The sequence below is a fragment of the Bos grunniens genome, chromosome 18 (assembly GCF_055505025.1).
Source record: "Bos grunniens cultivar Pamir isolate PY7600 chromosome 18, Bosgru_T2T1.0, whole genome shotgun sequence".
NCBI classification, from domain to species: Eukaryota; Metazoa; Chordata; class Mammalia; order Artiodactyla; family Bovidae; genus Bos; species Bos grunniens.
The window spans coordinates 56616764-56635529 of record NC_141182.1 but is presented as its reverse complement, the minus strand read 5'-3'; the positions used below and the strand labels follow the sequence as shown (position 1 = coordinate 56635529).

Below are 18766 nucleotides of genomic sequence, written 5' to 3'. Positions count from 1 at the left end.
AATTGCAACAGAGACCAGCCTTTAAAGTGAATAAAGGAAAATGTTTTAATTGGATTGAGCCAGACACAGAAGGATAAGTACTCCATGATCCCACATATATGTGGAATCTAAAAAGAAATGTCAAACTCGTGGTAACAAAGTGGAATAGTGCTTGCCAGAAGCTGTGGGGGAAAAGGGATATTGATCAGAGGGTACAGACTTCCTATTGTAAGATGATTAAGTTCTGGAGACCTAATGTATAACATGGAAACTATAGTAAATAATAATGTGCATCAGCTGCTGCTAAGTTGCTTCAGTCGTGTCTGACTCTGTACGACCCCATAGATGGCAGCCCACCAGGCTCCCCCGTCCCTGGGATTCTCCAGGCAAGAACACTGGAGTGGGCTGCCATTTCCTTCTCCAATGCATGAAAGTGAAAAGTGAAAGTGAAGTTGCTCAGTTGTGTCCGACTCTTAGCGACCCCATGGATTGCAGCCTACCACGCTCCTCTGTCCATGGGATTTTCCAAGCAAGAGTACTGGAGTGGGGTGCCATTGCCTTCTCATATATATATATATAGGCTTCTCTGATAGCTCAGCGGGTAAAAATTTGCCTGTCAGTGCAGAAGACCCAAGAGACACAGGTTCAGTCCCTGGGGTGGGTTCAATCCCTGGGTCGGGAAGATCCCCTGGAGGAGGAGATGGCAGCCCACTCCAGTATTCTTGCCTGGGAAATCCCATGGGGAGAGGAGCCTGGTGGGCTGCAGTCTATGGACTCACAAAGAGTTGGACACAACTGAGCACACACACAGGCATATACTTATACACACAAGTTTTACACTTTAAATATAGACAGTTATTTGTCAAAGATAAATAAAAGTAAAAAGAAAAAAACCTTTGTCTTGCAAGGTTAAATGAAGTCATGAGCAAAAGTTTATTTTAACTTTGATTTTGATATCCCAGCTAATAACCCGGACTGTACACTAAGAACAAATAAAATAATTTTGCTTTTTTTCCTTTTGCTGTTTAAAATATATTCATTGAAAATGCCTGTTGTACTGTTATCCCTGTTGAGTTTCTCTACTTGTCTTATGAACTAGTTTCATCCTGCTCTCATGACCTGAGTTGTGTCCCACAAAAATTCGTTCACGGAAACCCTCAACCTGAGTATTTCAGAATGTGTCCATATTTGTAAATAGGGCCTTTAAAGAGGCAATTAAAATGAGGTCTTTAGGGTCGGCCTGCTATGGCCTAAATGTTTGTGTCCTCCCAAAGTTCATATGTTGAAATGCCCAATGTGATGGTTTTAGGAAGTGGGGCCTTTGGGAGGTAGTTAGGCCATGAAGGTGGAAAGTGAAAGTGAAGTCGCTCAGTCGTGTCCGACTCTTTGCGACCCCATGGACTGTAGCCTACCACGCTCCTCTGTCCATGGGATTTTCCAGGCAAGAGTACTGGAGTGGGGTGCCATTTCCTTCTCCAGAGGATCTTCCCACCCCAGGGATTGAACCTGGGTCTCTCACATTGTAGGCAGACGCTTTACCATCTGAGCCACCAGGGAAGTCCTGGAGAAGGTGGAGCTCTCATAAATGGAATTACTGCCCTTATAAGAGACCCAGAGAGCTTCCCAGCCCCTTCCTCCATATAAGGACACAGGGTGAAGTTGTCAGTCTGTAGCCCAGAAGAGGGCCTTTATCAGGACCTAACCACAGTGGCACCTTGATGTTGGGCTTCCCAGTCTCTAGAACTGTAAGAAGTAAGTTTCTATTGTTTGTAAGCCACCAGGCTATGGGCTTTTTTGTTTTGTTTAGTTTCGTTGGCAGTGTTGGGTCTTAGTTGAGGCATGCAGATTCTCTAGTGTGACTCATAGGCTCACTAGTTGCAGTGCTCAAGCTTGGTTGCTCCATGGCATGTGGGATCTTAGTTCCCCAACCAGGGATCAAACCCACATCCCCTTCATTGCAAGGCAGATTCTTAACCACTGGACCACCAGGGAAGTCCCATGTCTGCAATATTTATTATATTTATTACGATTATTATATTATTATAATATTGATCATAGCCATTTAAACAGACTAAGGTAGGCCCTAATCCAATATGATCAGTATCCTTATAAGAGGAGGAGATTAGAACACAGACAGAGGGACAAGCACGTGAGGACACAGTGAGAAGGTGGCCGTCAGCACGCCAAGGAGAGGTCTCCGAAGAGACCAAACGCTCATACCTCGATGTCAGGCTTCTGGCCTCCAAATTTGTGAGAAAATACATTCCTGTTGTTTAAACCATCTAGTCTGTGGGAGTGAGTTGTGGCTGCCCAAGCTAGTGAATATACGCTGTGTCCTCATTTGTCACAAGCGCTGTATGTGATTTTGGCTTTGATTTTTGTTTAAAGTATTAGGAAATACTCCAGAAATACACAAGGCTTAGAGTGTATCATAGTGACCATCCATTATCTGACTAAGTTAGTCAGGATACGGTGGACTATGCTGCAGTAACAAATAAACCCTGAAATCCTGGTGGTTTGTAGAAGAAAAGTTTATTTGCCAATCACAGGCTTGCAGTGTGGACCGGGCAGCTGCCCTTCATCTCGTACCTCTGCTGCCTCAGGGCCATCCCTGCAGAGGAAGGCTGGCAGAGGAGGTACTGGGGCCCCTAACTACCTTGGCCGGAAAATGACTTCTGCTCACACCGCATTGGCCAGAACTAGTCATGTGGCCCTAATCTCACTGTAAGGAACCCTGGGAATTGCAGGGGGAGTATGTGGCTCTCTGGTGAGCACTAACCATCTCTCCCATCCCCATCACGTGGTTCAAGAGGTGAGCGTCACAATTACAGTTGAAGACCCTCCATGCTTCCATGATTGGAGCAGTTCTCCTGCCCAATTTTATTGACCTCAGGGCGTTCTTGTACCTTTTGTGAGCTCTGTATTTTCACTCTGCATTTGTTCTACTTTGCACCTGCCCTGGGCCCTTGGGGAGAGACTGGACGCAGAGGGCAGGAACTCATTTTAGAAGTGGCCATTTTGTGGGAATTCCCTGGTGGTCCAGTTGTTATGATGCTGTGCTTCCACTGCAGGGAGCACAGGTTCGAGCCCCGGTCAGGGAACTAAGATCCAGCATGCCACAGGGTGTGGCCAGGAAAAAAAAAAAGGCTACTTTCTGAGAGGGTATTCCAGGTATGATAACTTTTCTTCCTTCTGCATTCTTGTCACCATGAGGAACTCAGGTGACTACTCGACAGCAATAGATTAAGTTTTTCAGCTTCCTGTCCCCCCCACCATTCTGTTTTGTAGCATGATCTGTCCAGACTGTGGCAAAGGTATTGAAGCAACATTCAAATTCTGCCCCTACTGCGGAAAACCTTTGCCTGCAGAGAAGCATGAGGGGTCCCAGTCCTTTGTCAAACCGTTTACATCATCCTCCCAAGGTAAGAACCGGGCCTTCGTGCTTCTCCCTGGAGGAGGGGTGATGTGTGTGTGCGCGTGCATCTAGGAAGAGGCCACAGACGCCTTTGCAGCTGGCCAGACCCCGTGTGGATACTAAAGCCCAGAGCTCAGGCTCACTCTCTCTACTCAGTCTCTCTCTACTCAGGTATCTTTAGCAGACTCACGACTCTAAACTAGACATTGACTCATTTCTGTCTCCAGCTTGACTCCTCCCCTGAAATCTATATCCATATAAATCAGACTGCCCGCTTGACATCTATTGGATGTCCCATACATGTCTCCACGTGCCCAGAACCAACCTTTTGATAGGCCTGCCGCCCCGTCTGCCCCTTCCAGAGATTTCTCCATCAAGGTAACAGCAACTCAGTTTGTCCAATTTCTCAGACCTTAGAGTCATCCTCCAGTTCTCTTTCTATCCCACCCCACAGCTGCAGCCCTCCAGCAGATCTCATCAGCTCTCCCTTTAAAAATCACGGCCGAATCAGACCACTTCCTCCCACCACCCTGGTCCATCTCACCCACACCAGTATTGTCGTAGAAGCTTTTTTCTCCCTGCTGTCCCTGCTTCTCCATCACCTGCAGTTCTCTTCAAGTGGCAGTCCAAAGGATCCTATTAAAACAAAGTCAGGGGACTTTCCTGCTGCTCCATTTCTTTCTCCAGAGGCTCTTCCTAACCCAGGGACCCAACCTGCATCTCCTGCACTTCAGACAGTCTTCTGTATCACAGGCAGATTCTTTACCGACTGAGCCACCAAGGAAGCCCTAAATATATTGTTTTACTCATTTATATTACTGTGCAGCTTTGAGCTCTGGAAGGAGAGGAGTTTATCCTGGTTTGTAAGCTCCGTTGATTGTGGTTTGTAACCCTGTTGTTTGCACAGCACCCAGGACCATGCCTGGCACAGATTTGGGTGCAGAGAAATCTTATTGATAATGAAGGAACAAAAACTAGTTAGAATTGATGAGGCAGAATTTTAAAGAACCAAATAAAATCTATGATAATAAAAATAAATATTGGGACTTCCTGGTGGTCCAGTGGCTAAGACTCTGTGTTCCCAGCACAGGGGGCCTAGATTCACTCCCTGATCAGGGAACTAGATCCCTTCTTGCAACTAAGACCCAGCACAACCAAATAAATAACATTATGGCAATCAGAAACTCATAGTATGGTTTAGGCTGTGGACTAGACACAGCTTAAGGGAGAATAGTGAATTGGAAGATAGATCTGAAGAGATTATGTAAAGGAGACCACACAGTGCTCTAGGATGTAAAAGGGGTTCCGACCCATGAAGAGAATAACTAAGAGGGAGAGTTTGCTTAGATTATTCAGGTGATGGAAGTAGAAGTTGGCTGTGAGGGTCAAAGGGAAAAGAGTGGTTGAATTTGATCTCAGGGTTTCTGGTCTAATGGTTCCTGGAAAGGACCTTTGTAACTGCAGTCTGCATTCGGGCTGCCTCTCTAGGCTCAAGGAGAAAGACGAACACCAGTTCTGAAACATCTTCCAAGAAAGTGAAATGGTGCAGCTATGCTGCCTCCCCCTCCTTACCCCTCCCCTCAGAAGGCAAGAGTTCTGGATCTGAAGACACCTTGAGTACCAGTGGGAAACCCAAAGGTGAGAGTTTCACTCAACCTGGCCTGACTCTCGGTGAGGGGAGAGGAGGGGCATCTGCCAGTGGGGCATCATGCCTCTGCTCAGGCCTGCATCCCCCTTGCTGGACCCTCCTCCCAGCATCCTCCCCCGCCGCCCTGCCTACAGGCTGCCCTTGCAGTCCATCTCTCCATGGCCGGAGCTGACCTCTCCCCTCCCTGCTCACAGCTCCCTGCCATCCCCACGGCTGCCTTTGCTTTATTCTGACCATCCTCCTGCAGGGCACCTGAGCAGATCCCCAACTCCCCGTAGCAGCCCTCAGACGACCAGACAGAGCCCTCAGACCCTGAAGCGAAGCCGGATGACCGCCTCACTGGAGGCTTTGCCAGTGGGGACGGTGCTGACAGACAAGAGTGGGCAGCACTGGAAGCTGAGATGCCTGCAGACCAGGGATGACCAGGGCATTCTCTATGAAGGTACACTGTGTGCACAGGCGGGCAGGTGCTGGGCTGGGTGGGCCGTCTTGGAGCCCAGGCAGAGGGGAGAGAACCCCTTTCTGAGAACAGAGATGAAAGTGTATCCCAGCAGCAGACCTGCCTCAAGGCAGCTTTCTCGTAGATTTGGGACTGCAGACGTAGTCACCTACAGCGTAGGTGCCTGCAGCTACCCGGCAGGTAGAGTAGGTAGGAGCAGGAGGGGGGGAGTCAGGCGACTGGGAGTGGTGGGGACTATGGCCAACCACAGAGCTTGTGCCTTGTGTAGAGGCTGCTCCTGTCCTCACACGGGAGTGCAAGCCCAGTGTGGCCGGGAGATAAGGACACTGATGACTGTTCTGTCCGCCCTGCAGAGATAGGATGGATGCATGCATGCTAAGTCGCTTCAGTTGTGTCTGACTCTTTGCAACCCTATGGAATGTAGCCCACCGACCTCCTCTGTCCATGGGCTTCTCCAGGCAAGAATACTGGAGTGGGTTGCCATGCCCTCCTCCAAGGGGTCTTTCTGACCCAGGGATTGAACTTGCGTCTCTTATGTCTCCTGCCCTGACAGGCGGATTCTTTACCACTAGCACCACCTGAGAAGCCCATCTCTGCCACCAGAGATAGGATGGACCCTGCCCCTGAACGTTGGTCGGAATCAGTGAATGAGAATATGAAGGGTTTATTGCTTGCATTATGATATGAGGTCGGGGGCAGGGAACAGCTCTACAAGAACAAGGACAAGCACCCAGCACAGGTTTTTATTGTGGTTAAGAGGTAAGGTGGGGGTGAGGAGTCTACATGAGCCAGAGCTTCGTGTGGTTTGAATTTCCACCATTAGCAAAAGAGGGAGCTCCAGGCTTTATCAGCAGAAGGGGAAGAAGCAGGGCCGAGCTTAAAAACTGTCAGTAGGTAAACAAACCCCCATGGACGGAGGAGCCTGGTGCGCTGCAGTCCATTGGAGAAGGAAATGGCAACCGACTCCAGTGTTCTTGCCTGGAGAATCCCAGGGGGAGCCTGGTGGGCTGCCGTCTATGGGGTCACACAGGGTCAGACACGATTGAAGCGACTTAGCAGCAGCAGCAGCATGTAAACAAAAAAATGCAGTCCGACACCTTGTTTCAATGAAGAAAAAAATAACTGCGCTGGAAATATTAGTCTTAATCAACCTGACATTTACCATGTACATACTCCAGACCCAGACCCTGTCTAAGTAAGAACTTTATGTGGTTTTGTGAGATTTTTTTTTTGCCTTTTAAAAAAATTGAGATAAAATTCATATAACATAAAATTCACCATTTTAAAGTCTACAATTTAGTGGGTTTTAGCAGATTCATGATGGTGTGCAACCATCACCGCCATCTAGTTCCAGAATGTTTCTGTCACCCCAAAAGGAAACCCTGTACCTCTAACAGTCACTCTCATCCCCTGGCAGCCACTAATCTACTTTATGTCTCTATGGATTTGCCTGTTCTGGACAATTCGGGCAAATGAAGTGATACACTGGGTGGCCTTTTGTGTCTGACTTCTCCTCAGCACGATGTTTTCAAGGTCCATCCCACACTGTCGCCTTTGTCAGAACTGCCTTTTGTTTTATGGCTGAATAAGATGTATCTGTGTCACATCTGGTTCTATTTATCGGTTGGTTTTAAGTGTGTCCACTTTGGGCCGTGATGAATAATGCTGCTGTGAACATGTGTGTGTATAGGTTTTCACATGGACATATGTTTGCTTCACATTAATCAGTTTAATTCTCACAACAGCTTCATGATGTCAGTATGGTCATCATCCCTGTTTTCTCGATGAGGAAAATGAAATCCAGAGGTGTTGATGACTAGCCCTGGCTCCAGAGAGCTTCCAAGTTGTCAGGAAAAGCCAGAAATTTGGATTTGGAGAGGAAACCTTGGACTTGGAAGTGCCAGGCAGACACTCGTGCAGGCAGTTCTGAGCCTCAGGTTGGTTGTCCTGCCATAGAGCCTGGGCGTTGGAGACAGACCCGGATAGAGCCGTGACTCGGCTCTGGTGCACCCAGTGAGCCTGGGCAAGCAGCTGTCCCTCAGCGTCCCCGGTGGAAAAGTGAGAGTGTCCTGCTCGCCTCCTGGGGCTGTTGACCCCAAAGCACGAGAAGGGACAGAGGCAGTGAGCTTGGAAAACTGTAAAGGGATCTTGTCAGGCAGAGGCAGAGTTAGGCGTGGAGGGACAGAAGGCACGGGCGAGAGAGAGGGGAGCGTGAAGGGACACTCGGGAGCTTGCACTCCCTGCCGGACACTGTTCTGGGCCACTTATTGCTCCTAGCCATGCTAGGGGGAGACACTCATGTTACCTCATCCTACCACTGGAGCACAGAGAGGGGAAGCCACTCACCCAAGGTCACATGGCCTCAAAGTGGCAGAACTGGGACTTGAACCTAGGTGTTCTGGCTTCATAAGCATTACACCACAAGACGGGGAGGGAGGGAGGGAAGAGGAGGGAATCTGAATGAGAAGGAGTGAGAAGAGGATAGAGGGAGTGTTACCAAAATCTTGACCCCCCTCTGTCCATCGATGCTGGATAAAAAAAATTACAGAGACAGGGTTTGAAGGAAATAGAAGAATTAGCTTTATCACAGCAGGCAAGCACTTCAAGAACTGCGCTCCCCTCTCTGGTGAATAGGGAGAGGTTTTATATCCCAGTGAAGATCTTACCTTTTTGTTTTTCTTTCTTTGCAAAATTTCAAAACGACTGCAGCTAACATCAGGCAGCTCAGCAGCCGGGCGTGGTGTCCCTGAAGTTATCAGCCCATGACCTTCTTTCTGAAATGCAGGCTGCTACAGAAAGTGTAGGAGGAGAGGGACGCTGGGTGCAGAGCGCGATCTGTGTGGGGTCAGGGTAATGAACCTCATGAAGGACAAGCCCAGCCACAGGTGTCTGTTAGTGGTGCCGCTCAACAGTAACCAAGATTGGCAGACCCGGCTGGAGGGAGAAAGATGGGGAGAGCCCCAGGGGGTGGGGAGGGAAGAGGGAGAAAGGCACACAAGGCAGGAGGCGTCTGAAGGCGGAAGCCACCCATGGCCTCACCCCAGCACCCGCAGTGGAAGGTCAGGCTCTGGGCCGCGTGTCTTCACCTTCGTGGCTCGGGTTGTTTGATGAAAAGAGCAAACCCCTTCCCAGCCTGCCAGTGTCATCATTTTCTGCAGATACCCACCTGGTGCCAGGCCCAGGTGCTGGCGTGGGCACAGTGGGGCGGGGGGCTGCGTGTGGATGTGCTTCAGGGCGGTGTTACCCCAGGATGGTGCCCCTGGCTTCAGCCAGTCTGCACCAGTCGGGAGGACGTAGTTGAAAACTGACAGTAAAACAACAGCAGCAACCAGAATGGTGATTTGTATTACAGCAGCCTCCACTCCCGGCCTCCTCTGGGTGCCCCCTGCTAAGTCCTTTATGTCTGTTAACTCACCAACTCGTCTTACTCCCGTCTTACTCCCGTAACAGCCCTGTGAGATGGCACTCTCTCTTTGTCAAACACTGAATTGTAACATCACCCTCCCTGGTCTCCCTGGCACAATTTGGGAGGACCAGTCTAGAGGCTTCTACATCCGTTTCTGCAGCTGCTCACTTCGGTGTGTGTGGAGAGCTGCTCCCTAGAAGCAGCTAGGATTCAAGTTCAGGCCCACCCTCCGGCTCTGTGCCTATACACGCCTTGTAGTCCCTTCCTGTGGCCGCTATCACAAATCACCACAATCTTAATGGCTGAAGACAGCACACATTTATTCTCTTCTGGTTGTGGAGGTCCCAAGTCTGAAATCGGTCTCACGGGGCTAAAGTTAAGACATGGGCAGAGGGACTTCCCGGTGGTCCAGGGGTTAAGACTCCAGGCTTCCATTGTCCGGGGCAGAGGTTCAGTCTCTGGTTGGGGAACTAAGATCCTGCATGCCTTGCAGCGTGGCCAAAAAAATAAAAAGATGTGGGCAGGGCTGGTCCTGCCAGAGGCTCCAGGGGAGAATCCGTTTCCTTGCCTGTTCAGCTCCTGGAGGCTGCCTGCGTTCCTCGGCTTGTGGCCCCTTCATCCTCAAAGCGCAACATCACCCCAGCCTCTGCTTCTGCCATCACATCGCCCTCTCCTCCTCTGTGGTCAGATCTCCCCTTGCCTCCCTCTAAGGACCCTTGTGATTACCCTGTGTGTGTGCGTGCTAAGTTGCTTCCGTCGTGTCCGACTCTGAGACTCCATGGACTATAGCCCGCCAGGCTCTTCTGTCCATGGGATTCTCCAGGCAAGGATACTGGAGTGGGTTGCCATATCCTCCTCCAGGGGATCTTCCCGACCCAGGGATTGGACCCACATCTCCTGCATTGGCCAGCGGGGTCTTTACCCACTAGTGCCACCTGGAAAGCCCTTGATTACACCGGGGCCCCCCTGGATCCTCCGGGACAGCCCCACAGCACAAGGCCCTTAATTTACTCACACCTGCAAAGTGTGTGGTTCTAGAACCTCCACTTGCAGCCCCTTAACACACCCGTGTGTTTTTCCCAGCAGCATGCCTGAGCCTCTCCCTGGTCCTCAGTTTCAGCTGCTTTGGGGGGAATTGTTGCCTGTCTTTTCCATGGGTTCCCCCTGGGGTCCCTTAGAGCTCGTTTTAAGTATGCCGTTTACCCTCTTATAAATTAGGCCAGGGTTTCTAAGCCTCAGCACCCTTGGCGTTCACTGTGGGGACTGTCCTGTGCACAATAGGGTGTCTAGCAGCATCCTCGGCCTTTACCCACCAGCTGCCAGGAGCAGTAGTCCCCTGTCCTCCTCATGACAACTGGAACTGTCCCCAGACATTGACAGATGCCCACTGTGGGGGCAGAACCGCCCACCGTTGAGAACCACTGAGTCAGGCTGTCCCAGAGTACCTTCCAAAGACGGAGAGACCGTCGGCTAGTAATCCTCAGGTGGAATCACTGTTCTTTAAAAAAAAAAAACACGCACATTTGTTTATTTACTTGGGCTTCCCTGGTGGCTCAGTCAGTAAAGAATCTGCCTGCAATGCAGGAGACATGGGTTTAATCCCTGGGTCGGGCAGATCCCCTGGAGAAGGGAATGGCTGCCCACTCCAGTATTCTTGCCTGGTGAACTCCATGGACAAAGGAGCCTGGCAGGCTACAGTCCATGGGGTCGCAAAGAGTCGGACACGACTGAGCGACTTTCACTCACTCACTCACTTGGCTGCGTCAGGTCTTAGTCTTGCACATGGGCTTAGTTGCCCCACGGCATGTGGAATCCCGGTTCCCCACCCAGGTATCGAACCCGCGTCCCCTGCATTGGAAGGCGGATTCCCAACCCGGCTCACCTGCAAAATGGAGAGCTTTAATATTGACCTCACAGGGTTGTCGTTGGAGAGTTAAATGAGTAGAATAATGCAGACAGCAAGCAGCATATGAGTGCTGCCTGTTGTCATTCTGGTTTTTTTTTTGTTTTTGTTTTGGTGGGGTGGGATTGGGGGTTTTGGCCACACTGAGAGGCTTTCAAGATCTTAGTTCCACAACCAGGGATTGAATCCAGGCCCTCACAGTGGAAATACCGAGTCCTAGCCACTGGACCACCAGGGAATTCTCAGTTATTGTGGTTATGATGTATGCCAGCATGGCATTCTTGCTCCAAGTTCAAGGTCACCTGTCTCTTGGCGATCGGAGGCTCTCACCTGCCTGCCTGCCACACTCTTGTCTGCCTTTGGCACATGTAGGGACCTTCCATACATCCATCAGGGGTCTCCCAGGTCACAGCATCTGGAGCTCCAGGGGTTTACATCCAGGCTCTCCAGGGGCCTCGGCCACGTCCACTGCCCTTCCTGGGTCTCTGCTCGCTCCTGTCTGTAATGGGAGTTTCCCAGCTGGCTCTCCAGCTGTCGGCGGGAGGGATGGTTAGAAGAGTGGAGGAGAAAAGCCCTTTGTAATCTGCAGAGCAGCGCAGGGAAAATGTATTTAAATTGCCAGCTCTCCTACCTGCTTCCAAGTGTTGGGCACGTAGGATAACGCTTTCATCGAATGGTTGATTGAGTGGTACTTACCCTCAGACCTCGAGGTGACTCTGTGAGACAGATCCTGCTATTACGCCTACGAGGTGCCCCGGCCATTTCCTGGTTGCCCCTCGAAGATTCTCCCAGCCCCCTCCTCACAGGTGAGGAGGACCCCCTTTCCCCCGAGATCCAGCACCTTCCTAAGTTTCCCTCCTAAAGGCCAAGCTCAGGTCACCTTCGGCCTTGACTCAGTAAGCCCTGGTTCCCGCCCTGCTCCAGCCGGAGCTTCTTGTGGGCAAGCGTGGCTTCTCAGTCACTTTACCACCTCCCTGCCCTTTATTTCAGTGTCTTAGACGACCGCAGCCTGGGTGGTTAGGAAGGGTGGGGAAGACGAGAAAAAAGGATGATGCAGAGGGCCCCTGGGACCCTGGGCGATAGTTCAGTTCACAAACTCCAGAATGAACTGTGTCTCGGCCAAGGCCGCTCTGCCACTTACCAGCTGTGGGCCCTCAGCTGATGATATTAAAAGCTGCCACATATTGAGTGCTCCCGGCATGCCCAGACTGGTGCCGGGCTCTGAAGCTGGGAAGAGGGTCATTGAGTGGCTCATATGAAGGGTGAAGCTGGGACTTCCTTGGTGGTCCAGCGGCTAAGACTCCCAAGGCAGGGGGCCCGGGTTCCATCCCTGGTCAGAGAACTAGATCCCACGTGCTGCAGCTAAGAGCTGGCATAGCCAAATAAATAAACATTAAAAAAAAAAAAAGTGACACTGAGGGATTCCCTGGCGGCCCAGTGGTTAGGACTCTGCACTCACTGCTGAGGGCCCAGGTTCAGTCCCTGGTCGGGGAACTAAGATCTCACAAGCCATGCAGCACAGCCAGGAAGAAAGGAAGCTGGCTGCGATTCCTGCTCAGTGGCACCACTGTTGTTCCTGCCCTCTGAACCGTTGCATCCACTCTCCGGGGTGAGCTTCATTGCTCCTGCTTTACTGACGTGGAGCAGAGAGGCCCAGGGGGTGAGCCTGGGTGACACCAAGTCACACAGAGCTGACGGAGGGCCTGGGCTTGGCCCAGATCTGCCTGGCACAGAGCCTCCCGTGTCACGTGGCCTCTCTAAGCTTCAGCTGTCTGGTCTCATCCGTGAAGTGGGAACACGGAACAGTTCTCAGAGCTTTCTGAGATACTCTTCCCAGGTTGTAATCCTCAAATTTGGCTTGGATAAAATTTTTCTGTTTCTTTTTTTAAAAAAAAGAATGAGAACGTCCCCAGTGGTCCACTGGTTAAAACTGCGCTTCCAATGGATGGGACGTGGGTTCTATCCCTGGCACTAAGATCGCACATGCCGCAGAGCAGCTGAGCCTGCATACTGAAACTAAGACCCAGTGCAGCCTATATATATATATTTAATATAGCTAATGACAATCACCATAATTTTATGGTAGTAGATTCTTGTTTGATCCCTGGGCCAGAAAGATCCCCTGGAGGAGGAAATGGCAACCCGCTCCAGTATCCTTGCCTAAAAAACCCCATGGACAGAGGAGCCTGGCGGGCCACAGTCCATGGGGTCGCAGAAGAGTTGGAGGCGACTGAGCGACTGAGCACACAGACCTTCCCTGGGCTGTCACGAGCCGTAAAGGAAACAATGTGTGCAAAGTGCACACCTGGCACAGGACAGAAGCCTTGCAGGGTCTGTAATTAAGCACAAAGGGCCAAGCTCGAAGAATGTTTACGAGGAAGTGCCCCAGGGGAGATCGACACCTAAAGATGGGAAGGGAAGGAAGTGGGGACGCAGCGGGAGAAACGGGTAGGGGGGGCCTCAGCTGGAGCTCTGGGCTTTGGAGCAGAAGTGGTCCTTCAGTATGGTTCTGTGCTAGGCCACCACCACTGGGCCTTCCTATCCCATACCCACCCCCCACCCCCCCACCCCCCCCCCCCGCCCCCGCCATCAGCCTTTGCATACCGGCCGCCCTGGCACTTGGAGCTCAGGGGATCCCTGAGGGGCTGAAGGATGCTGCAGGAGCCCTCCCCCAAGGGGAGGGAGCTTATATAGTGGTAAAAGACAGGAATAATGAATAGTATCCCCTGACCTGAGAAGGAACCTTGAGATTTAAAAAAGAGAAAAACGAAGTGGAGGGACTTTCCTATGGGTCCAGTGGTTAAGATAGCCACCTTCCAATGCAGGGGATGCGGGTTCAATCTCTGGTCTGGGAACTAAGATCGCATAAGTTCCCACGTGCTGCGGGGCAGCTAAGCCTGCAACTTCCGAGCCCACACACCACAACTAGAGAGTGTGAGTGTGGCAACTGAGACCCAGCACCGCCAAAAAAAACAAGGAACATAAAGTACAGTTATGAAGATTATCGTGGGTAACTTACATATGGATAGGATTCAGTGGTCAGCAATCCAGAAGCATTTGCAACTGCGCTGTGTTTTGCCAGAGGGGTGCAGAGGGATTTAAAAGGGACGAAGCTAAAGATAGAATCCGGCTACTGAGGGAGAAGCACGTCTAGGCCAACAGGAACCAGGGGGTTCCTCCCCCAGGGATCTCATGACCATTATTCCTCATGAACCATTAACCATCTGTGTCAGCAGAAGGTGTTCTTCCAGTTTTCAGAGGAAGGCAACAGTTAATGAGTAACGCAGCTGGTTTGGGTACACTCCTCATAAGCAAAAGCTCAGTGGCTAAGAAAGGGGAGGGGGCAGAAGAGTGGGCCTAAGATGGCCCTGACAAGATGGAGTCAGTGTGGTTCAGCCACACACCCGTATATGCAGACACATGCATACAGCGGCTGAGTCAGGGGCTTCAGGACCACCCCCCAGGCTCAGTGATTCGCTAGGGGAACCCACAAGTGTGCACAGCTGTGTATTAGAGAAAGAGGTAGAAAGAAAGAAGCTGTTTGAAAATGAGAAGGTTCGGGTCTCTTGACCCCGTGGGAACTCATTAACCACAACTGCTGCTCATTACTCGGAGGACAGTGACCCTCATCTTCCCTGCAGATGATAACCTCGCTCATTTTGTCCATCCACAGCTGAGTCTGACTCCACCACTGGCAGCGAGTCAAGTCCCCAGAAACAAAGATTCTCACTTAAACTAGTGAGTGGGCCCAGGTGGGGTGGGCAGCCCTGAGGGGAGCGGAGGGGAGGGCTGGGCTGGGCTGGGCTGGGCTGGGCTGGACGGGCCAAAGAGCACAGCCTTGGCCAGCAGGGAGCAGTGGGGCCTTGGGCGGGGCACACCTTCCTCTGGCCTCAGGCTCTCCGACACGGAGCCCCCAGAGGCTGCAGTCAGGTCCCCAAGACCTGACTCGGATGTTTTCTGGCCGTGTGATCTTCACAAGCACCCAAAAACTGGGACAGCTAGTTCAGGTGCCCTCCCTTGGATCTAGATGGAGGGCCTGTGAGTGATTTGGAGTGAGGGCTCCGGAGCCAGACTCACAGATGAGTAATAGCACCTACTTGCTGAGAGCTTGTTCTGTGCCCAACCCTGGTTCATAATCAAACCTTTAGGATAGTCACCGTGTGCCCCCATTTAACAGATGAGAAAATAAAATCTTGGTCACTTGCCCAGGGGCACCAGTGGGCAAGTTACTTTGTTCACTGCTGTATCACCAATACCCAAAAGAATACTAGGCACATAATAGGTGCTTTATAGAAAGAATGAATGAATGTCAGAGCTGGGATTTGAATTCAGCCCTCTTTGATCCTGTGCTCTTAAGAACCCAGCTTTACTAGTTGTATTTAATTAAAGTATTTGGGTTGACTGCTTGGGAAAAGTGACCCAATGTTAGTAATGGCTTACACAAAAATAATATTTTATTGCTCTTTCACTTAAAAGTCTGGGGCTGTGGCCCAGGGCTGACATGGTGGTTCCATAAACAAGGGGTTAGTTTCCTTCTCTCTTGTTGCTCCAAACTTCAACCTATAATCATCTCATGGGCTGAAATGGCTGCTCCAGCTCCTGCCATCTCATCTGCATTCCAGCCAGCTGGAACAGGAGAAGAGAAGGGAGAGCCTGCCCTAGCCCTTTAAGAGCATAACCTGAAAGTTGCCCATCTCTCTTCTGCTCACATCCCCATTGGCCAGAACTTGATTGTGTGGCCATTCCTCGCTGCAAGGGAGACTGCAAAAATGTAGTGTTTAGCTGAAGGGCCTGTATCTAGGGAAAACTTGTGGATCCTGTTGTAAAAGAAAAAGAACCTAAGCAGTAACTCAAAGTCTCTGATACGTGGTCACATGAAGCAACCTAGGGTGTTGCTGGCATTACCCTGGGATGACCCACGGCCAGTGATGATCTGGGAGCCCTTGCCTGTGAGATTCCCGCGTGACAGCCTTTTCCCCTCCCCTCCCCAACTAGGATGCCAAGGATGGGCGCTTGTTCAATGAACAGAACTTCTTCCAGCGGGCTGCCAAGCCTTTGCAAGGTATTCCTCAGGGAAGTGGGCAGGTGGGGTGAGTTTGGCGGTACCAGCTTGGTCAGAACAACTGGCTCTATAATCTGAAGGTTTGGGAAGGGTGGGGGTGAAATTCAAGGCCCGGGTTTGCTCCCGTCACCCTTCGGGCCTCAGGGGACAGGCAACAGACATGGCCTGAGGCTGGCTCATCGTCCCAGCTCTTGAGAGCCGAGTATTACATTTTCAAAAATACTGTAAGCCAGTTATTAAAACACAGCCGTCATAAACTAACTGTACCAGAGACTTCCCTGGTGGTCCAGAGGTGAAGACCACTCCCAGTGGACGGGGCCCAGGTTCAGTCCCTGGTCAGGAAGCTAGATCCCACAGGCCAGGAAGCTAGATCCCGCAGGCCACATCTAAGAGTTTGAATGCTGCACTTCAACTCAGAATTCCCATGCCGCAACTAAGACCTGGCACAGCCAAATAAATAATTAATTATATCCATTTACAATCAGGTTAAGAACAAGAGTGGGCTTCCCTGGTGACTCAGTGGTAAAGAATCCGCCTGCCAATGCAGGAGACACAGGTTTGATCCCTGACCCAGGAGGATCCCCCACGCTGCAGAGCATCTAAGCCCATGCACCACCACTGCTGAGCCTGTGCTCTACAGCCCGGGAACCGCAACTACTGAAGCCCGCACCGTAGAGCCCGTGCTCCACATCAGACAGGAGCCCCAGCTCGCCACAACTAGAGCAAAGACCTCACAGCAACCAAGATCCCACACAGCCAGAAATAAAATGTAAAAAAGAGAGGAGCAAGGGTAATAAGCACTCGAAGCTTATCGCTTCCTTATTATTTGTCTACATTTTCCATTACCTGTCATCTATAATCTGTGCTTTTTTTTGGCCAGACTGTGTGGCATGTAGGATCTTAGTTCCCTGACCGGGAATTGAACTGGACCCTGGCAGTGAATGCACGGAGCCCTAACCACTGGACCACCAGGGAAGTCCCTATTATCTATCCCTTGAAGTTGCTTCCATTCACTGTATCCGTGTGTTGGAAATACCATATAAGGGCATGCTACTGCCTCTCACCCCAACTCTCTATCTTCGGTGATACCACATTGGTAGCTTGTAACTGGCTGTACTGGGAAACATTTACACCACGAAAGTCCACAAACATAAATCAGGGCTATTTTTTTTCCTGAACAACCAATTATTAAACTTTCATCCGCACACTGCTCCATGTCTACCATCCAGCTGAGCTCCTGAAAGGTGGTCAGACATCTAGTGACACAGTGACCAGTTTACACTTTTCCCGATCTCATTAGCTCTGTGTGAGAATTCATGGGTTACACGGTCACTCTTCCCCACTCCATTCACTCCAGACTTGTCAGTGCTTTCTCAAAACCACCTTCACACCCGCCGTCATTCCCCCCTAGCCCTCACCCACCCAGAGAAACAGTGTCTCTAACCAGGAGACCCAGGGTCTGGCCGGGACTCAGGTGCGTTCTGCTTCAAGTCTCAGAATGGGCTGTGGTCTGCTGTGGGTGTGGGGCCAGGTGGGCCCTGACCTCTCTGGCCCCTACCTCCCGCAGTGAACCAGTGGAAGAAGCTGTACTCAGTCCCCCAGCTGGCCATCCCCACCTGCGTCGGTTTCGGCGTTCACCAGGACAAGTACAGGTGAGTCACTTCACCTGGCACTCGCTTTGCTGGCTGCTTCCTGTCTCTCTGTCTCATGCCCAGGTGTGGCTGGGACCCTAGAGCCACTGGCCAGTTAGTCGCTTCCTTCCTCCCTCCCGCAGCTTTGAGCCAGACCTATCCCCCACCCATCCAACCCTTCATCTCACCCTGGACTGGGACCTGGTAGTCCCCAGCCAGAGTCCCTCCTTGGTGAATGATACTCTGTCCCCGCCCCGGTCCTCTCTCCCACCTCCTGGGACGCCCGTGTCTTCCAGGTTCTTGGTGTTTCCCACCCTGGGGAGGAGCCTTCAGTCGATCCTGGATGACTTCCCAAAGCCCGTGATGTCGGTGAGGTCTGTGTTCCAGATGGCCTGCCGGCTGGTAGGTACTGGAGGGTCTCAGGCTCCCATCCAGGGCATGCTGCCCTGGGTCCTAGTTTATCAGTCTGTTTGCCCTTTGACACATTCAGCCCGCATCTGCCCCTGCTGGGCACTGGGGCATGCAGGGTGACTGGCACAGCTGAACCCCAGACCATTAGAACCAGAGTGATAAGTATTGCCATGAGGGATGTTCAGGAGGCTGTGGGAGTTTGAGGAAGGGTCCCAGCCTAAATTGAGGGGTTTGGTTGTGCTTCCTGGTGGAGTTTATTTCTAAGCCAAGAGTGGAGAATAGCAAGGTGCTGGGTAGAATGGGAGTGGAAATGCATGGGGAGAGCGTTCTAGCCCAAGGAAGTAGCTTAGGCAAAGGCTCGTGTGGGGGAGAGCGCACAGGACATCTGTCATTCATTCCTTCCTCCATCCATCCTTCCATGAAATATTTATGCTGTCCCTGCTGAGTGTCAGATACCGTCCCAGGGCCTGGGAGTGCAGTGCGGGGCAGCACAGACATGGTTTCTATGTTTGCTGGGACAGGGTGAGTTTAAGCCACAGTTGCACCAATAGTGAAAGTGCTCTGGAGAGAAGTGTCCCCATGCTGTGACGGAGAAGAGGACCTAACTTAAACTGCTGGAGGGGGGACTTCCCTGGGGGTCCAGTGGCTAAGGCTCCTCCCTCCCAACGCAGGGGCCCCCCCGGGTTCAATCCCTGCTCCAGGAACTAGATCCCACATATTGCAACTAAGAGTTCGCATGCCGCAACTAAAGACCCCGCATGTGACAACGAAGATCCCATTTGCCACACGTGAGACCCGGAACAGCCAGATACACACACAGTGACTCCCCTGGTAGCACAGTGGCTAAGACG

General features: G+C 51.4%; 1 protein-coding gene and 2 long non-coding RNA genes across 27 annotated transcripts in view; 1 reads left to right on the top strand and 2 right to left on the bottom strand.

Annotated features, from left to right (window-relative positions):
- Window positions 1-18766, top strand: part of VRK3 (VRK serine/threonine kinase 3) — a 34948-nt gene that overhangs the window by 2287 nt on the left and 13895 nt on the right. For 11 of the 25 annotated variants that reach the window (XM_086353878.1, XM_086353880.1, XM_086353874.1 and 8 more), the window contains exons 3-9: window positions 3268-3401; window positions 4883-5032; window positions 5290-5484; window positions 14485-14549; window positions 15807-15873; window positions 17441-17525; window positions 17801-17906. In XM_086353878.1, the coding sequence (XP_086210004.1) occupies window positions 3269-3401; window positions 4883-5032; window positions 5290-5484; window positions 14485-14549; window positions 15807-15873; window positions 17441-17525; window positions 17801-17906 (801 nt within the window). In that variant the 5' untranslated portion in view covers window position 3268. The remainder of the gene's footprint in view (window positions 1-3267; window positions 3402-4882; window positions 5033-5289; window positions 5485-14484; window positions 14550-15806; window positions 15874-17440; window positions 17526-17800; window positions 17907-18766) is intronic. The other 14 variants (XM_086353894.1, XM_086353893.1, XM_086353895.1 and 11 more) reach the window with 4 other exon arrangements.
- Window positions 8170-8792, bottom strand: LOC147354271 (uncharacterized). The gene is made up of 2 exons (XR_015146401.1): window positions 8669-8792; window positions 8170-8337 (listed from the first exon to the last, which is right to left on the bottom strand). It is a non-coding gene; the product is annotated as an uncharacterized LOC147354271 (long non-coding RNA).
- On the bottom strand, window positions 9204-14195 carry LOC147354270 (uncharacterized). Its single transcript, XR_015146383.1, has 3 exons — window positions 13831-14195; window positions 10222-10406; window positions 9204-9394 (listed from the first exon to the last, which is right to left on the bottom strand). It is a non-coding gene; the product is annotated as an uncharacterized LOC147354270 (long non-coding RNA).